The sequence below is a fragment of the Stegastes partitus genome, unplaced genomic scaffold (assembly GCF_000690725.1).
Source record: "Stegastes partitus isolate 25-593 unplaced genomic scaffold, Stegastes_partitus-1.0.2 Scaffold998, whole genome shotgun sequence".
NCBI classification, from domain to species: Eukaryota; Metazoa; Chordata; class Actinopteri; family Pomacentridae; genus Stegastes; species Stegastes partitus.
This window is the reverse complement of record NW_007578729.1, coordinates 60,793-79,913: the sequence shown is the minus strand read 5'-3', so window position 1 is coordinate 79,913 and position 19,121 is coordinate 60,793. Positions and strand designations below refer to the sequence as shown.

Sequence of the window (19,121 nt, the reverse complement as noted above, 5' to 3'; positions counted from 1 at the left end):
GATGGCAAAACTTGTAGATGAATTCAAAATTTATGAAGATAATATTTCAGTTCCCATCAGGTTGGGGATGTTAAACTCCACTCAATCCAGCTCGCCCTGTTCTCCCCTCTCTCCCCCCCTTGTCTGCTTATTTTTACAGCCCGCCGTCCAGGAATCCATCAGTCTTTTCATGGCCTACGTTCACACCAGTGTCAACCAGGCAAGTGAAAAATACCAGCGCAATGAGAAGAGGTACAATTACACCACCCCCAAGAGCTTTCTCCAGCAAATCACCCTGTACAGAAACCTTCTTGAGAAGAGCCGGGCTCAGCTTCAGCACAAGATGAACCGGCTCGACAGCGGCCTTCAAAAACTTCAAAGCACTGCTGCTCAGGTGAGTGTCTCTTTTTTTCTAAAGGGGGCTAATATTAGGGTTTGAAGAACAAGGTTGAGGTAGACAAATTAGGAATAGTATTAGTGTTTGATTTGTGGGCGTTCCTGTGACATTACGCATCGAAGTATGATGTTTTTTTTGTTTTTTTTCTGTTTTAGGTTGAAGATCTAAAAGCCAAACTGGCATCCCAAGAAGCCGAGCTGACCTTTAAAAACCAGAATATCGAAGCTCTAATTACAAAGATTGGACTGCAGACTGAGAGGGTTAGCAACAAGAGAGAGGCTGCAGATGTCGAGGCACAAAAAGTGAGATATTCCATCACACTTTGGGGTTTTGTAGACTTTCTTGGCATTCATATCACGTCGAACACTACACACACTTCTCGTGATTTGGATTGTTATGGTTGCTTTTGCACAGGTTGCGGTCATTCAGGCAGAAATTGCTGTCAAACAGAAGGACTGTGAAAAGGACCTAGCAAAGGCAGAGCCATCACTGACAGCTGCCACGGCGGCGCTGGACACGCTCAACAAGGTGCGCCATCTTTTTCAAACTTGACACAATTCCGTCACACCTACAGTCATTCAAATCATATAGTGTTATGTCATTCTTTTTTTTTAGGTGAATCTTACTGAGCTGAAGGCCTTTCCGAACCCTACGGCAGCAGTAATCAATGTAGCAGCAGCTGTGATGGTCCTGCTGGCCCCCCGTGGTCGAGTTCCTAAGGATCGGAGCTGGAAGGCGGCGCGGGCCTTCATGGGCAAGGTTAAGCTGTCATCATGTCAATCACATCTGCCTGATTAATGTCAATCTAATTTGTGAGCGGGCCTTGACCCTGGCCCTGCCCAACATCTCTCCAGCGCTCACATTACAGCTGGATGGCTTTATGAATATGCTCAGTCGCTGGAGGAGCAAGTGTGTCGACCTGTTTTTCAGCCTCTCACTGCTACTGATGCAAGTGGGATGTAAAACAACGTATTTGGTTTTTATTTAAAAAAGCAGGTGGAATTAAGCATTTTTTGGGGTCAGTGCTTTCTTTTCCTAAAGCACGTGTTTTTTTTTTTTTTTTAGTATTTTAAAGATAGTGGGTTGTAATATTTATTGACTGTTAAACTGCATATAAGACAGGCTTCTTGTAAAGGATTAAAGGACCAAATGAAGCTAAAAATGCAGTAAGTGGATGCAAATGGGCAACAAATGTAAAAGTCAGTAACATTCAGCATGGGAAAAATTACTTAAAAGTTTATTTTTATATATTTTTTGAAAACTTAGAATTATTTTACATTTCCGATGATACATTTTGCATTACATAAAATGAATTCCTATAAAACCTGCTTTCTCAGTTTGACTATATTGTGTCTGTGAGAGGTATCACATAACATCACTGGAATCCCAGCATTAGACTTCAACCAATTACTGTTCTAAATTTCACATAACACAGATTATATCATTTATGTTGAGTTTAATGGTGAGACAAAAGTGTTAAATTCTTGTTGTGTGGGACTGTCTCTTTGTAAACACAACAAAGATTTTTGCTTTTTTGATTCATGGTAGATTTAGTAAGGTTATTCAATCTCAAATCATCAGAGACCTTCAGCTTGGCCATCCCTAATTTTGCTAGAATATTTGAAATCATAAACTATGGATATTTACAAAGATATCTGCCAAATTTTAGATTGCTATCTCAAGTACTACCTCTCAATGTACTATTGAGGTTAAAACCTGATTTTTTCAGTTATTTTGCATTATATCATTGATTTAGAATCTGCAATATTGGACAAATAGATCAAATCGTCTCTGAATATGTGTTAAAAATATGAAGAAAAAAATGAAGGCACTAGGAAAAATCTCATCATTGAGCACACATTAACAAATACAGAAGTCAACTAGGGACATTTTCTGAACCACGTATAGCTGTATGTCACAATAACACAAATGTAAAATGGTTTCTGAAATAAAATATTTTTTGTTTAATCTTCCAATCAAGCAGGTATGACAAGTTGTACAACAAAAATAAGAGTATTGTTAGGTAGCGTATTGTATAGGTATTGTTCTAAAAATTCAATGATTTGAGATGGACCAAACTGCATGTTTCCCATTTTCAGGGTTTGTTAAGCCACATTTTAGAGTCCTGTCAGCCCAAAATCCTAGTGCAGATATTAATACTTCACTTATTTTTGTGTTTTTGTCTGTCAGGTGGATGATTTCCTGCAGGCCCTGGTGTCATATGACAAGGAACACATCCCTGAGTCCTGTCTGACTGTGGTGAAGCACGAATATCTGAGAAAGCCAGACTTCCATCCTGATTTAGTTTGGACCAAATCTACAGCTGCAGCTGGTCTTTGTGCCTGGACTATTAACATTGTCAGATACTATGAGGTCAAGCATTGCCTTCAAATAAGTTATAATTATATTAAATGTTAATACATTTTCTTATTATTCTGCAAAAAGGGTTGTCGGTAATTGCAGAGCTTCCTTCATAAAACATGCCTTATTTTTTGCAGATTTATTGTGAGGTCATTCCTAAAAGACATGCATTATCACAAGCTAATGCAGAACTCGAAACAGCAACGGCCAAACTGTTGGCAGTTCAAAAGAAATTGGCAGTGAGTGCAATGTTATTATTATGCTTACTTTAGTCACTCAGTCTAAAAGCTAGATTCCCTTAATGGTGTCTAATTTGCATGGCTTCCTTTGTTTTGTTTCTGCAGGATCTTGATGCCAGCCTCCAGAGCCTAACAGCTCAGTTTGAAAAGGCTACAGCTGAGAAAATCAGTTGTCAGGAGGAGGTGACGCGAACCACCCAGACCATCGAGCTGGCCAACCGACTAGTCAAGGGCTTGGTGGTAAACAAGGGGAGATAGAGGAGTTTGGGTGGTGTCATTGCGGCTGACCTGGCATCAAATTAACTGTCAATTTGCAAGGGAGGGGTGGAATGCGTGGAGAGGTGATGGTAATCGAACTGCATCAGTAATCTGGACTAGGAGTTGTTATGTCCTGGCAGCATAGCCTGACAGTTGTGTGAGCAGATCAGGCAAAGGGAGATTTTACAGCCTGGCCCAGCAGCATACTGGGGACTTGTGAGACAGGTAGAGAGGGCTGGACCACAGAGAACGCATGGCTGAACTGGGCAACCGGCTGGCTGAGCAGTTTCCAAATTGAGAAAGGAAGAGAGATGGCACGAAGGCTACACTAACACTGCCCTCTGTCTGTGCAGCAGGCAGGTTGTGTGGCTACTGAATTTGCTGTATATACTGTCTGCAGTGCATATGTGTACGCGGTTCTCTGGGGAGTGACGATAATTTATTCAGAATAATTTTTTTTAACCATTTGCAAAAGTGTCAAGAGGAAATTATGGAATAAGTGTTTCATATTCCTATAATTAGTCGAGCATTACATTCTACTCTTTTGCATTCCTGTGCATGCATCCTTTGAGCAAGCCGAATTGTTATCTTTATGGATGCTAATATGAATTAAAAGACAGTCATTTCACTGGCCATTTTGCAAGTTCGACTTTCTTATTCCCGAATATAAATGCGGTTTGCATGGAACAGCTTGGCTTTTAAGCATATCAAGATAAATGTTTTGTCTTTATGGCATTGACCTGGAAGCAATAGTGTACAGACTAATAAATCAGGCCGTCTATATTTAATCATTAACTTACCTCAAAGCCTCAACAGCTGTTGGAAATTAACAATGTCTCACCCCAGACTGAGTGATATTACAGGCAATCCATAATACATTAGAGTAAAATTATAGTGATTTTTAACTGTCTGAGAATTTATTATGTGACATATTCTAGATCCACAGCCCCTTGTAAGAAAATGCCATGCATGATTTATCGTCGTGGGCTGTCACAGTCACAGTATTGAAGGTTTAAATGAATGCTAAATTGATGCTGAGTGAATCTACAGCCAAACTTCCAGAGCTATTGTAAGGGAATTGCACTTGTATGCTTTACTGCTTACATCTTCTTAGTTTACACAATAAATAAGTGGGAAGTTACCCTGGGTGTACAATTTCCTGAAGCACAGATGCTTTAGTTCTTGATCTTTACACAGACTAGGAGTACATTTGTTGTAATTTTCATTGTTTCCTGGGTATTTTTAAAAACGCTATTGAAGCCTTAACTTTGTGTCTTGCAGTCAGAGAAGGAGCGCTGGTCCAAGGCTATTGTCCAGTATGAAAAGCAACAGAAAACCCTGTGTGGTGATGTCCTCCTCACGTCTGCGTTCGTCTCCTACATGGGCTACTTCCCCAGCCAGTATCGCGTGGAGCTTTTTAACAACGCGTGGATTCCTTTCCTTCAGGCTCAGAAGGTAAGGCCGGCTTTACAACAGGCTTTGTGCTGTTTAAACTGCATTCATTTGGAGGGTAAAATCTTGCTCTTGACAAACGTCTGTGAACTGGAGTGCACCGCCACCAGCGCTCCAACTGAAGTGACATCATTCCTCCGTTTCTGTTCCAGGTCTCTGTACCCCTGACAGACGGCCTGGATCCAGTCCTCATGCTTACAGATGATGCCACTGTGGCTGCCTGGCATAACCAGGGCTTGCCAAATGATAGGATGTCCACCGAGAACGCTGCCATCCTGACCACCAGCGAGCGTTGGCCACTCATCATCGACCCGCAGCAGCAGGGCATCAAGTGGATCAGAAACCGACTGGGGTCAGAGCTGAGGGTGGTGCGGCTGGGCCAGAGAGGGTGAGAAGGGGCAAAGCATTGTCAGTTTGAAATTACAGTGTCTTGTTTTAATGTGTCAGTTAGGGCTTGTATACCTTTAAAGAGTTGTTTAAGGGCAGAATGACATAGGGAAAAAAAACTGAAAGTGTTAGCATTTTCTGCAATGTGAAAAAATACTGGAAATTTTACCAGATGACTTGAATAACTCAAAGAGATTTAATTGTTCTGCAATGATTGGGGAGATTATGTGGAAGAGTGCAGCTGCATTTAAAGTAAAAAGTCATTTTTAATAAGCTAAAAAATAAAAACAAAAACATGTTTGTCACCATTCCCATACTGACAATGGCATCCAAAATAGTTTTTTGCTTTGGATGTCATTCAGATATGGCTTTTCACTCATCATGCAGAGCTTTGTGTTCAAACAAATGAGTTGTGTCTCAACAGTTACAAGACACTGCCGACAGAGTACCTGTTGTTGGTCAAGGTCATCCTTTCTGTTACTGAAATATTTCCATACAACTGTTCTTTTTGCAACCAGATCTTCCTTTTTCAGCATTTCTCTGCTGTTCTTCTCTTATTTTGCGGTGCACTTGTGAAGCCTCAACAGAGTTAAAAAAGTTTTTTAAAAAAAGCAAAAAAACTGTATCCAAGACCTCTCTTGTCATGGAAAATAAAAATTTTCTTTTTGTATCAAGCAGAAAATTAAAGTTACAGCATAACGTGTTTAAGTTAATTTGCCTTAATTCACACCTTCCTGTAATGTGACTATTATGCATGAAAACATGCCCTGATTTATTTTTCCTGTTTCTGTGTGCAGGTATCTCAATGTGATTGAACAAGCACTTGTCTGTGGTGAAACAGTCCTGATAGAGAATCTACCAGAAAAGGTCGACCCAGTCCTGGAGCCTCTATTGGGCAGGAAAACTGTTAAAAGAGGAAGGTTAGTGATGAAATAGCAACAATAAATGGACATTTTTGAGGCTTGGAAAGATCAAGAATAATCAGATCCACTCACCAGAACCATATAAATGCTTTGTTTTATAGAACCTACTTAGCGTGGGGTTGTTGCACACCCAAAACATTTTAAATCGATGCATGGTTTTTATATCCCTGTTCATACATAAGTCGATATGCCCACAACTTGTCCTGATGTGTCTGTGGCGGGAGAAAACAGGAGCAGATTTGCCAGATGGTTGAATCTCACTGAGCTTTGAAACACCAGTAAGACATGACTGAATGCATTATTATTGCCCACTCTTTGGATTATAAATGAATTTGCGGCGCGTGTTCTGAATCCCCGAGGCCAACGTATTGATTGCCGCTCAAGACGGGTGATAGATGTATATTTGTGTGTTCATATTCTTTAGGTGTGATGAATATTGAACAGCTGAGCCCCAGTGTAAAAGCTGAATTGAGGACAGTCATGGTTATGTATAAGGACTCTTGTCGACCACGAAAAGGTGGCATGTAACATGTTAAATCCAGCGGCCCTCCATCATTATGAAAGACTCAGTTCAGCTTTGATCATTTCAGAACCCTGATTGGTGATTTGCTGGTGAATAACATTTCAGATTTACATTCTCTAAAATAACTCTTGTTATCTTTAGCAGTAGTGGGATGATAGATGACTATTATATATGAATAAGGCTCCTAAATTCCTTGACTGTTCTATTTCTATTATTAAGTCATAGATTCCATTCCAAACGACTCTTGTTTAAAACAAATGTGGTAAAACTCTCTGACTTCAAGCATGTAAGCATGATCCAAAATAGCTGCTTTGTAAATACCTCAGTTCTCAATTATCCTCAAAAAGAAAAATCCTGTAAATTCCATAAACAGGACAACCAGCAGCAGAATAAATAGAAAATACCACATATTGACATTCTGCTTTGATTTCCTCCTCAGAAATGTGTACATCTTTCTTGCTCTGATCTATGCTTGACCATGAATATTGAGCGTCCCGGTGCATGTTCATTGAGCTCCTTTTTTGAAGTCCTGTCCGTCCAGACGTAACAATTTATCATAGTAAATCTGATTATAAGTTTATCCCTTGTAGATGACCCACACACTTGTTTCTGTCGATGATTAATACAACCTGCTGGGGCAGCCATGATGGATCTGGTAGGGCTCCACAGCTGAAGTTCATTAATAATTGGAATGTTGTAGAGTGTGAAGTAATGAATACTAATTATTCCTTTCATGGCTGACGGAAGACTACAAGCCAATCCATCAGCAAGGACTTTAATTTGGTGGAGTAATGGTTCTATCAATAGTACATTAATTCTGGCTTGTGAAGATATAGAGTTGAACCAGACCCAGGCCATGAGGAACCTGTGCCATAAAAATTGGGGCCTTGCCTGACATCCAAGGGGTAATTAGAGATAAATGAAAAGCCACCAGGTTCGTCAAGCCAGTGCTAATTTAATTGAAATGCAGGAACAGATAAATATTGGCTGGTGTGGCCATGATCTTTCATATTTATTCAAGAGTATTTGTCGACAGTAAAAGTGGCGTTCTGAGCCAGACTGAAGTTGCAAAGCCTCGAAGTGTGACACTGAGCTCAGATGCTCCGAAGGGCAAAAGTAGCTTTTATGATACAAAGAGGTTTCAGTTAAGATCATCATCATCATCATCATCATCATGATTCATCAACCACGCTGTCCTTTAAAAGAAAGCATTAGTGATATTTGTAGTCATGTAATCATCTTTCATTTTTAAACTTTAAAAGTTTTTAAAACTCAGTGAGGTAGGAGTTGATTCAAGTGTTTGTTTCAGGGCCAATACTGATTATTTGTAACAGTAAGGAGCCTCATAAACAATATTTGGGACATTATCAGTAAGAAGTAGGATCTTCAATATTTAACATAATTCAACCTCCAAGACAAAACCTTGATGATATGCCGTTGTTCATTTGTCTCCTATATATGTTTAATTAAAAGAAACACTTCGACAATTATCCTTGACTGTTGATAGGCTGTTACTCGTGACGTGTAACCAATGACATGGTGCTGTGGGCGGGACATTGCTCAGAGCCACAAGGTGACAACAGAAAGAGAGGCAGGATTTAAACAACATAATTAAAAATGCATTCATTTTATTAAAAATTGGCTTTAAAAAAAAAGCTAGCATTTGGGGGGAAATGCTAAATATTGGATCAGCTAGGGGCTCAGCTAGCACTGCTGCCTCGCAGCAAGAAGGTTGCCGGTTTGCGTCCCGGTGGGGACACCGGAATCTTTCTGCGTGGAGTTTGCATGTTCTCCCCGTGCAGCGTGGGTGCTCTCCGGATTCTCCAGCTTCCTCCCACACAGTCCAAAAACATGTTGAGGTTAATTGGTGATTCTAAATTGTCTGTAGGTGTGAATGTGAGTGTGCTTGGTTGTCTGTCTCTAAGTGTAGCCCTGTGATAGACTGGTGACCTGTGTGTCCCCTGCCTTCACCCTAAGTCGGCTGGGATAGGCTCCAGCCCCCTGTGACCCTAGTGAGGATTAAGCGCTGTATAGATAATGGATGGATGGATGGATCAGCGAGGGAGTATTTGATTTGCAGTTAGGTTTTTATTGTTGTCAGGCAGAAAAAAACAAAAAAAGAAAAAGTTTTGTTTGTAACATGGTGGTTTATCTTTTACAAACACTAAATCTAACACCAGGAACTCTTCATGCATCTATTTCATGAGACAGGTGCATCAGAAAGGGTTGAGTAGATCCAAGAGTTTCAAAAAAGACTCTTGTTTGTTGCCTAACTTGTAAAAGTACATCTACTCATGATTATTGGCACCAAACCTTAATCATACATAATCAGTCAAGCACCAAAACATTATGAATAAATATATTTTTGCAAGTTAGACAAAGTGTAGGAGTCTTTTTGAAACACTGTACAATATTTTTTCTCGAAATGTTCCTTTACATCAACAAATACAATGACTTTTGCGCCACTTGTCCCACCCTTTTAAAGTGCACTTATTGCCCGAGTGTACTTTCTGTCATTCATCACTAACATTTCTTTGGTGAATATTACAACACAGCCATTAAGTCATTGTTGCCCTTTGTGCCTTCTTATTTTCCAGGTACATTGTGATGGGGGGGAAGGAATGTGAATACAACAGCAACTTTCAACTCATTCTTCACACCAAGTTGGCCAATCCACATTTCCCTCCTGAACTCCAGGCTCAGACCACCCTCATAAACTTCACAGTGACTCCTGTGGGCCTGGAGGAGCAGCTGCTGGGACAGGTAGTGTCCTGGGAGAGGCCTGACCTGGAGGCCCTAAAGGTAAACCCACTGTGACGGTTGGTTGGATGTACAGTAAAGCACTTTATCGAGTCATAATCCCAAATAGCACAACCCGAGTTGTTCTGTGTACACTTCTTTAGATGCAGCTGACCACACAGCAAAACCACTTCAAGATTGAGCTCAAAAAGTTTGAAGACGACCTGCTGAGTCGCCTCTCCGCCGCCCACGGTAATTTCCTGGGTGATATTTCTCTGGTGGAGCAACTTGAGAACACCAAGACTACGGCCGCTCACATTCAGTACAAGGTGAGGTCATTACACTGCAAGTTTTATTTTTTTTTTTAGGTTGTTTCTTTTAACACTCAGGTGTTTTTGAATGTCATACATCAGCAAGCAGCTCATTTTATTGCATTAGCTGCAAATGATGTGTAGTTAGGAATATGTGTAATGAGAGGGTTTTGGAGCATGACTGAGAGCCTAATAGCTCATTTTGTGCAATTGGAACACACAGGTGGTGGAGGCCAGAGAGAACGAGACAAAGATCAACGAGGCTCGAGAACTCTACCGCCCAGCAGCTGAGAGAGCGTCACTCCTCTTCTTCATCATCAATGACCTCAGCAAGATTAACCCCATGTACCAGTTTTCTCTCAAGGTGAAACCTTTTACCCCTGGGGAGCTCTCAGGGGACACGCAACGCTTTGTGATTTTTTTTATTCAGTGTTTGTGCTTTCAGACAGAACTTTCCATCTACAAATGAGCTTATAAATGTTCCTACGAACTGCATGTGCCGTTACTTCTTGGTTGTCAGAGATACATTAAAAGCTAGATCTAGATTGTTCTATCTAGATTGTTTTCTCCTGACTAGATCCTTGCTTGTGTTGTATCTGCTCTCAGATGTACGTCGATTTGGATAAAAGCGTCTGCCAAATGAAATTGTAGAATTGTAGAAAAGCCACCAGGTTCGTCAAGCCAATGCTAAATTAACTGATAAATAACTGGTAAATATTGGCTGTTGTGGGGATGATATTTCGTATTTAATCAAAAGTATTTTTCTACAGTAAAAGTGAAATTTGAAACAAGACTGAAGTTACAAAGCCTGAAAGTGTGAGGCTCTGCTCAGATGCTCAAAGGTCCAAAATAACTTTTATGTTCAGATCATCATGATTTTAAAATCAACTGCACTAGTCATAATCCCAATCATGTAATCATCATTCTTTTTCTGACTTTCTCACTTTGAAATTCATGTAATAAGTTGCTGACGTGAAACCAAACAGATGTAGGCATCGACTATTACCGATTATTAGCAATCAAGGAGATTAATAAACGATATTTGGAACATTTGCAGTAAAATTTAACAGCTTTCTCTCAAAATATATAACTCCAACAGAAACTTTGTAGCTATGCCTTTATTCATTTATCTTATACATATTGTTTAGTCAAAACAAACTTTTCAACATTTATCCTTGAGTGTTAACGGGCGTCGTGTCACGTGTAAGTACTGCTACCACAAAACTGCACCAGAGCCAAAAGTAGCGCATCTTAAGTGTATTTGTTGTTTTATGAGTTTTTGTTTGTTTGTTTTTAAAGAACAACAGCAATCATTGTAAAAAAAAAAAGCTCAATATTGGATCTGATCCCTTTAAGGGAGTATTTGACTTGCGGTTGGATTTCAATCCAGTGCAGTTGACTGTATGCACCTTATCATTGTCTTCTCTTTTTGTTGTATTCCAGACCTTTAACTCGGTGTTTAACAAAGCGATGGAGCGTGCAGAATGGGACGAGGATGTGAGGACCAGAGTGCACACCCTCACTGAGGCCATCACCTACTCTGTATTCCTGCACACCAGCCAGGGCCTGTTTGAGAGAGACAAGTTAACCTTCTTGTCACACACTGCCTTCCAGGTGAGGGACTCAGGACCGCCTCAAAGGTGGGGCCTGCTGTCATCCTCATCAATCAAAGTACTTTTCTGCCCCCACATTAACTTCAATTAAAAGCAGTCAGCAGTACCATACGCTGCTATTGATTACCTCTCACACCTTGCTCCATGGCTGCTGTTCAGACAGTTGGTTCTGACAAGGGGGCTGGTTCTGATGGCATAATGCAATTATCTGTCATTGCGCCAACTGTTTTCATCTCAGAAATTTGTGCAACTCTGAAGGCTGCCCTTCATGTGGCTATTTCACATTGTTCGGCCCGTGTAAGTTTACCCCAGTTCCTTTGTCAGAGTTTTCTTGCAGCTTTCAGGTTGTTGTGGAAATGATTGAGAAGAGATCAATACCGCATAGATCATTACAGACTGCTCTTGGTCCTTCCCCTCAGATTCTGCTCAAGCAGGGCCTGATTGATGCCCAGGAATTTGACTTTCTACTGCACTTCCCAGTGGAAGTGAGCAAAGTTAGTCCAGTGTCCTTTCTCTCTCCACATGCCTGGGGGGCCATTAAGGTGCAGTATATTCTACTGGCATTCACATATGTGTTACAGGATCATGTTTGTATTCTTTTCAGTAAACATTAAGTCCTGTATTACATGCCCGTTATCTTCATATAGACAATCTCTACGGTGGAGGACTTCAGCGGGCTCGACAGAGACGTGGAGAGCTCACCAAAGCGCTGGAGGAAGATTGTCGAGTCCAGCTGTCCTGAGAAGGAAAGGCTTCCTCAGGACTGGAAGAATAAGAGTTCCCTCCAGAAGCTCATTATCCTGAGAGCACTCCGCCCTGATAGGATGACCTATGCACTAAGGTAAATAAATGACCCCTAGTACATTTATATTTGTAAGTCCTGGAGATCACTGAGCTTTCTGACAATGTTTCCTGGCAGGAAATTTGTGGAGGAAAGCATGGGGACCAAATATGTAGACACTGCCCGGTTGGAATTTGAAAAGCTGTATGGGGACAGTGGTCCTTCAACCCCAGTGTTCTTCATCCTCTCACCTGGAGTAAATCCCCTCAAAGATGTAGAGAAACTAGGTACAACAAGTATTGTTTGTTTCTTATAAATCCTGTATTCATTATGGAAGAGATTTTCTAAATATTCTTTCTGTGCAGGTTTAAAGTTGGGATTTTCCATCGACCAGGACACTTTACACAATGTGTCCCTGGGACAGGGGCAGGAGGAGCTAGCTGAGAGGGTTCTCATTAATGCCTCAAAACAGGGACACTGGGTCATTTTGCAGGTAGAGGATATTATTATTCACTGACTAGGTAACTGTAGTGAGTTCAGGCTGCACTTCTAGTCTGCCTAATGATATTATCTCACCCCCCGGAGGAAGGGAAATAAACTCAATTTGGTTCAATAAAAGCCATAATTGGCTAGATCAGCTCCATAAATGGCTCCTTTAGGGAGAAGCCTGCAGCCAAGTGAATTACTGAGTGTTTTCTGAGCAACACGGATCGCAGATAAATGAATCCTCTTCATATGAATGTCAGCAGGACTATACAAATTTAAACCTACTGCATAATCTGCGTGTTATTTTGTGATATCGTTCAGAATGTACACCTGGTGGCTCGCTGGCTGCCTTCTCTGGATGCTCTCCTGGAGACGGCAGCAACGGACAGCCATCCCAGCTACAGGGTTTTCATCACCGGGGAACCAGCACCGAGCGCTGAGCAGCACGTCATCCCCAGAGGCTTATTGGAGAATGCCATCAAAATCACGAACGAGCCGCCCACTGGCATGAATGCCAGTCTGCATGCAGCCCTCAACAACTTCAGTCAGGTTTGTTAAAAATGCAAAATGAACACTTTTTATCTGATAGGTTTTGTTAGTAACGTTCACTGCAATCTGTGCTTTCTCTCCTTTCAGGACACTCTGGATATGTGCTCCAGAGAGCAAGAGTTCAACTCAATGTTCTTCTCCCTCTGCTTCTTCCACGCTTGTGTCACGGAACGCCGTAAATTTGGCCCACAAGGCTGGAACCACAACTACCCCTTCAGCACAGGAGACCTCACCATCTCCACCAACGTGCTGTACAACTACTTAGAGGCCAACACTAAAGTATATTTACTGTTTTTAAATCAACATTTGAATTATTTATTTATATTTTATTCCCTTTTTTTTTATTATTAATGTACTAAAACTTTTAATTTGTTTTTACAACTACCTTCTTAGCTCTGTAAATTTATAATAATAATGGTATTTGCAGTGGCATTATTGTCAGACAGGGACGGTGAATTACTGTGCAGTGTCTCCAATTACTTATTGAAATCTTTTGTTCCACTGTTATTTGTGAAAAATGTTCATTCCAATGGTTTTTTTCCCCACATTTCCTATAACTACGAGCACGCAACCTATAATTTAGCTTTATTTCATGAAGACAAAAAATCCATTCTTGGGGTGCTTCACCCCTCACAACTCCTAATGCATTTCTCTTAGAACTCCTATTACTCAGGTCATAACCAATTATGTCTCCTAGGTATTCTGCCCTCCAAAAACGAATGTCCTTCATTATGTTAACCAAACAGTAACCTGTATGTGCGTATACAGAGAATTCATTAGGAGGGCAATGAAGCGTTATCCTAAATGTAATTACATGCAGCCAATGTGACAGTTCACAACGCTACATAAGTGATCACTGCAATTAGAGCTGATGAAGGAAGCAATTTGCAAAACAATACAGGTACAAATGATTGTGAACCTACAGCTTTTGTAATTTGTTATGAATCACAGGTTCTTTTCTTCCTCCTTCACCCTCACGGATCATAATCTCCCGCTGAGGAAAAGACTCTTCTGTCATACATTAGATCAGAGTGTGTAAAGAAACATAATTTTGTTATATTCGCCCACCATTATCATTATTCAAAGAACTTGCTTGGTAAGTGATCATATAGTTACTGCTTGAAGTTTCAAAGGAGGAATAGAGTAAAGCAGAAAAAGAAAAAAAAGACTAAAATGATTCTGAAATCTTAATGATATCCTGGAAATATTTTAAATAGGAGTTTCAGATGTTCCTAATTATTTAAAAACTAATTATTTCTGCAAACTAATTCTATTATAGTCCATGCAGGTGCCGTGGGAGGACCTGTGCTATCTTTTCGGAGAGATCATGTACGGAGGACACATTACTGATGACTGGGACAGAAGACTGTGCAGAACTTATCTGCAAGAATTCATGCATCCAAAAATGGTGAGTCAGTGGCAGCGTTGAAAATAATCTGCTCATTTTTATTTATATGTTGTTTGATTTCAACAAAACTGTCACATTTGAAGTTATATTCAACTAGTTTAATAGTACACATTTCTAAAGTTTGAAAATATGTACTTGTTCTCAGAAGTATGTTCAGTTTTGCGGTTCTAAATAGTAAATATCTGCAGCGCTGCTGTGGTTTTCTTTGTTTTGTTGTCAAGGTAAAGGGTGCCCTCTTGGGATGTAACACTAAACTGCAGTTTTGCACATAAATTCACTGTTTGTTTTTCTTTACTTCATCAGACAGATTACGCCTCAGAAATTTTTCATTTGAACAGTCAGACATAAAACAGTGTCCTGCTTTTGTGTGTTTTCATCTTTGCACTCTCTATTTCCAATTCATAGTTTGAATCAGAGCTCTTTCTGTGTCCTGATTTTCTGGCTCCTTCATTCTCGGACTACGCTGGTTACCACAGTTATATTGACGAACATCTGCCCTCTGAGAACCCCACTTTGTACGGCCTCCATCCAAACGCTGAGCTCGAGTGCCTCACTGTCACCTCGGACAACCTTTTGAAGACTCTGCTGGAGCTGCAACCGAGGGACTCCTCGAGTGGAGAGGGGACAGCTCAGAGCACGGAGGAGAAGGTGTGGAGGCAGCAGCAACCATTCTGGGAGAAAATCTACTGAGAGTTACCCATCCTTTACTAAGTTTATTGTATTTACCAGGTCACGTCTATAATCGACGATATCCTCAACAAGCTTCCAGAGGAGTATAACATGGCAGAGATGATCGCAAAGACAGCAGAACGAAGCCCCTACATCTTAGTGTGCTTTCAGGAGTGTGAACGCATGAATGTTCTGCTAGCAGAAATACGGAAGTCCCTCAGTGAGCTAGACCTTGGGTTAAAGGTGAGCTGCCAGCACAACTTTCTACAGTAATATCAATGATATCCTGCAGCCATAATGAGGATTTCTCTGTCCACAGGGAGAACTCACCATCTCCTCCAGTATGGAGACTCTGCAGTCAGCACTGTTCAATGATTCTGTCCCACATTCCTGGGCCAGACTGGCTTATCCCTCCACTAAAACACTGGCACAATGGTGACTTCTCAGTCAATCTTCTGCACGTTCACTGTAGCAAATGTTATGTCGATAAATTTGATAAATGTCTTCAAATTTAAGGCCAATATTAGGTGTGTATCAGACTTTGGTTGATCAGTAATTGTCTGTTTTTTAGGTTGAATGATCTCGTGTGTAGCTGTCATGAGCTGGACAGCTGGACTCAAGACTTTGTTCTACCTGCAGTTGTTTGGCTCTCGGGCCTCTTCAACCCACAGTCCTTCCTCACCGGTGAGTTTCTAGTCTGCGAGGGTCTTGACAGCATGTGCACCAGAAATATTAACATGCAGCATCATGTTACAGCTGTGCTGCAGAGCATCGCTCGCAAGAACCAGTGGCCCCTGGACAAGATGACTCTGACTGTGGATGTAACAAAGAAGATGAAAGACGACTTCGGACATCCTCCTCGAGAGGGGGCCTACATCCACGGACTCTTCATGGAAGGTCAGAATTATTTAACCCCACAATCTCTGCAATGCATCCTGCTGCACTGACTTAAGTTATATAGATTTCTGACAGTGTTTTTCTGCCTGTTTTGGTAAGTATCATCAGTTAAACCCACAGTACAACATGTAACATCCTATGTTCCCTTAGGAGCACGCTGGGACACTCAGTCTGGACTCATCTCCGAGGCGATATTAAGAGATCTGACTCCAGCCATGCCGGTGCTGTATGTCAGAGCTGTGCCTGCAGAGGAGCAGGAGCTCAAAAATACTTTTGAGTGTCCCGTATACCGCACCAAGCAGCGTGGGCCCACGTATGTCTGGTCCCTCCACCTGCGAACCAAACAACCTCCTGCCAAGTGGATTGTAGCTGGAGTTGCATTGCTGCTGTCTGTGTGAGCCAATATGGAAATAACAGGTATTTTATGATATTTACTGACATCACTGTGCCAAAAGTGTTAAAAGAAACTGTATTTTTTTAAAGCAGACTGTATCATGCAATAATTTTACTTCTACTACTTTTTAGCTCTAATTAATATTATAACACTTTTTGTAAACCTGTTATTGTTTGATATTCGGTTTCTGTTATAATTCTGTTATTAGAGAGTGGGAATTTGTTTAAGATGCATAAACTTTGTAGAGATGCATGTTTGGTCGGTGTTGAACCTGTTGTGTCTGTGTCCGACACTGTTGAACCTTTCCCTTGAGTCTGGCCATGATTTGTTGGGAGCTTATGTCTCCATTTTAGACCATGTAATTCTGGATAGGGAGCATATTTTATTGGAAGGTCAAGATTAAAAAAGCTCTCTGGCTGCCCTCTGCTAACTGAATGATACACAATGCTGTCTGGAGGGTTCCCGGACAGAATTCCCAGGAGATGATGTGCATGGTTGCTATTGACTTTTAAATGAGGTGCATTTGACATTGACCTTTTGTACGGCTGAGGCAGAATACTAACAGACTAGTGTAATTCATTCAGCCGAGCCTGTTGGAAAAACCTATTCAAAGACACCGATAGCTTTGTATGAGAAAGCAACACATTAGATTACCCATCCTTTATCTGTCCCTATTCTCTGTTAGCATCTGATTAACTTAATACGAACCAAATAAAACCTTTAACTTTAAATGAGTGTAAAGAAACAGTCATCTTATCGAAAATGTTATCTTTTTAAACTGATTTAACTGAGGTTAATTAAAAACCGAGACGGGTGCGCAGATTAAAGTTTGAATGTGATTATGAATACACATTGAGAGAATTGTGGATGTGAGGATTCATATGCTTTGAAGCCTCTTGCATGTCAAGGATGTATTAAAGTATTGCGGGAAATCTAAAGTCAAGGTTGAGATCTTGTAGAAGAAGTGGGATTTTAATGAAACCAATAGGAGATAAAGCTACTAAAGAAAAACTAAGCAGCATTTATTATTCAAAACAGCTTATTTGTTATACTTTGTTTTTGCTAAAACTAAAAAAAAAAATGACATAATGATGTATAAATTACACCCACTGAATCACACTGGTGGGTTTTTGTGCATGTGTGCACTCTCAAAAAGATTTTCTCCAACGCTAATAACTGCTGTGTTGCTCTTAATTTCTCCCTGCAGCCAAAGTGGCTATAGACAGACAAATGGAGGATGGAGGATTGATTCTGTGCATTGTATTGCACGGGGGGGAAATGAAGAAGCAGTCTTCCTGTAGCTTCTCTTCATCTGCCTTCTCTTCCTCTCATTAGCACGCAACAGCAGCTAGCCAGTCATTTGGTGACAGGGAAATGATACAGTGCCGGCGGTGTTTGGGAGGAAATGGCAGGGTACGAGGCCCGACTCAGCGGGGGTCATGCCACTGATAAGTCATGTTAAAGGCCAAGCAGGACACCTGGTTAAAGTCAGCAAGGGCATCTGGGTCACACCTCCGCCTCGCAGCACCACCAGAACACAATGTGAAGGGGTTGGATTGTTTTCTGTCCAAAAAAAACGTATAGAGGAAAATCTAAGACCCAGTCGAGTTTCCAGCAGTATCATAGCTGAATGAAAAACAAAGTCAAAGTGCAAATTAAGAATTTTAAAATAAAAATGAATCATGCCCCTACAATTTAAAAAGAAATATATTTACGATTACTTTTTGTTTGGGTTCTTCTGCCTAGAAATGACATAAACAATGACAAAGACAGCCAGACATTGTGTTAGAGATGCTAATGATAAAGTTGATCTATTACTTCTTTTTTATATGTTTACATGTCCATATTATCAATAATCAATATCAAAGCTGTTTTTTTCCACTACATCAGTCCAACAGTTCTTATATTCACTAACAGTCTTCCTGCATGTCTCCACTGGTGTTTTATTCCTCTTGTGTCCATCTCCAGCTTTCTGAACTTGAAGGCTTCCTCTCCATCACTCTGCTCTTCAGTTCCTCCACAGATTCTGGATGGATTCAGGTCTGGACTCTGGCTGGGCAACATCTTCTCATTGTTTTCTCTTCACCACATTGGCTGCATGTTTCACCTCAAGGAGCAGTTTTTCTCCAGACTGCCTGATGTTTTCCTCCACAATCTGAACGCGCTCTTCTTTTCTCATTATGCCACTTACTTTGCTAATGTTGCATCACATTCCCACCTCCACGTTTGACTGTGTGAATGATGTTCTTGAGGTTGAATGTTTCTTTTTGCTTTCACCAGATGAAGGCCACATCACTGCCTCTACACAACTACAGAAATGTTCACGCAAAGCTTTCTTCTTTGACCAGGCGAGCTTTTATTTTAAGGCTAAGTGAGCTTTTGGAGTGTCTGTGTGAGATGTTGGTGCCAGATTTGCACTGTGGTGGTGGTGGTGGTGATCCTTGGGTTCTTTTTAACCTCTCATGCTACCATTCTTTCTGCCACAGGGATCACTTTAAGCTTCTTACAACACCTTTATAGCTTTTTCAGTGTTCAGGTCCTTTTTGATGATGCTTTGCACTGTGACCACTGGCACTTAAAAAAAGGGCTTTATAGCCTTTCACTGTCTTGTGAGCAGCAAGACACATCAGCTGACATTTGATGATGTGTTTTACCACGATAATTTGGAGTTGTATCGACGCATTTTCTCAAAAATCTGAGAGTTTCAAGCTGTCTGAATATGTATAAAACCTATAAATAGTTTAAATGTATCATA

At 40.8% G+C, this 19,121-nt stretch overlaps 1 protein-coding gene across 1 annotated transcript in view; it reads left to right on the top strand.

Moving 5' to 3' along the window:
- Nucleotides 1-16,370, top strand: part of si:dkey-233k19.3 (dynein heavy chain 11, axonemal) — a 39,869-nt gene extending 23,499 nt beyond the window's left edge. The window contains exons 54-80 of the mRNA XM_008294823.1: nt 140-373; nt 532-678; nt 791-904; nt 992-1,135; nt 2,567-2,749; nt 2,875-2,976; nt 3,082-3,216; nt 4,516-4,689; nt 4,839-5,074; nt 5,871-5,993; nt 9,117-9,321; nt 9,423-9,587; nt 9,793-9,933; nt 11,013-11,183; nt 11,602-11,724; nt 11,830-12,023; nt 12,102-12,250; nt 12,329-12,456; nt 12,771-12,998; nt 13,086-13,277; nt 14,287-14,406; nt 14,812-15,054; nt 15,136-15,318; nt 15,395-15,510; nt 15,647-15,759; nt 15,832-15,972; nt 16,123-16,370. Coding sequence (XP_008293045.1) covers nt 140-373; nt 532-678; nt 791-904; nt 992-1,135; nt 2,567-2,749; nt 2,875-2,976; nt 3,082-3,216; nt 4,516-4,689; nt 4,839-5,074; nt 5,871-5,993; nt 9,117-9,321; nt 9,423-9,587; nt 9,793-9,933; nt 11,013-11,183; nt 11,602-11,724; nt 11,830-12,023; nt 12,102-12,250; nt 12,329-12,456; nt 12,771-12,998; nt 13,086-13,277; nt 14,287-14,406; nt 14,812-15,054; nt 15,136-15,318; nt 15,395-15,510; nt 15,647-15,759; nt 15,832-15,972; nt 16,123-16,370 — 4,452 coding nt within the window. The remainder of the gene's footprint in view (nt 1-139; nt 374-531; nt 679-790; nt 905-991; nt 1,136-2,566; nt 2,750-2,874; nt 2,977-3,081; nt 3,217-4,515; nt 4,690-4,838; nt 5,075-5,870; nt 5,994-9,116; nt 9,322-9,422; nt 9,588-9,792; nt 9,934-11,012; nt 11,184-11,601; nt 11,725-11,829; nt 12,024-12,101; nt 12,251-12,328; nt 12,457-12,770; nt 12,999-13,085; nt 13,278-14,286; nt 14,407-14,811; nt 15,055-15,135; nt 15,319-15,394; nt 15,511-15,646; nt 15,760-15,831; nt 15,973-16,122) is intronic.
- Nucleotides 16,371-19,121: the final 2,751 nt, after the last annotated feature.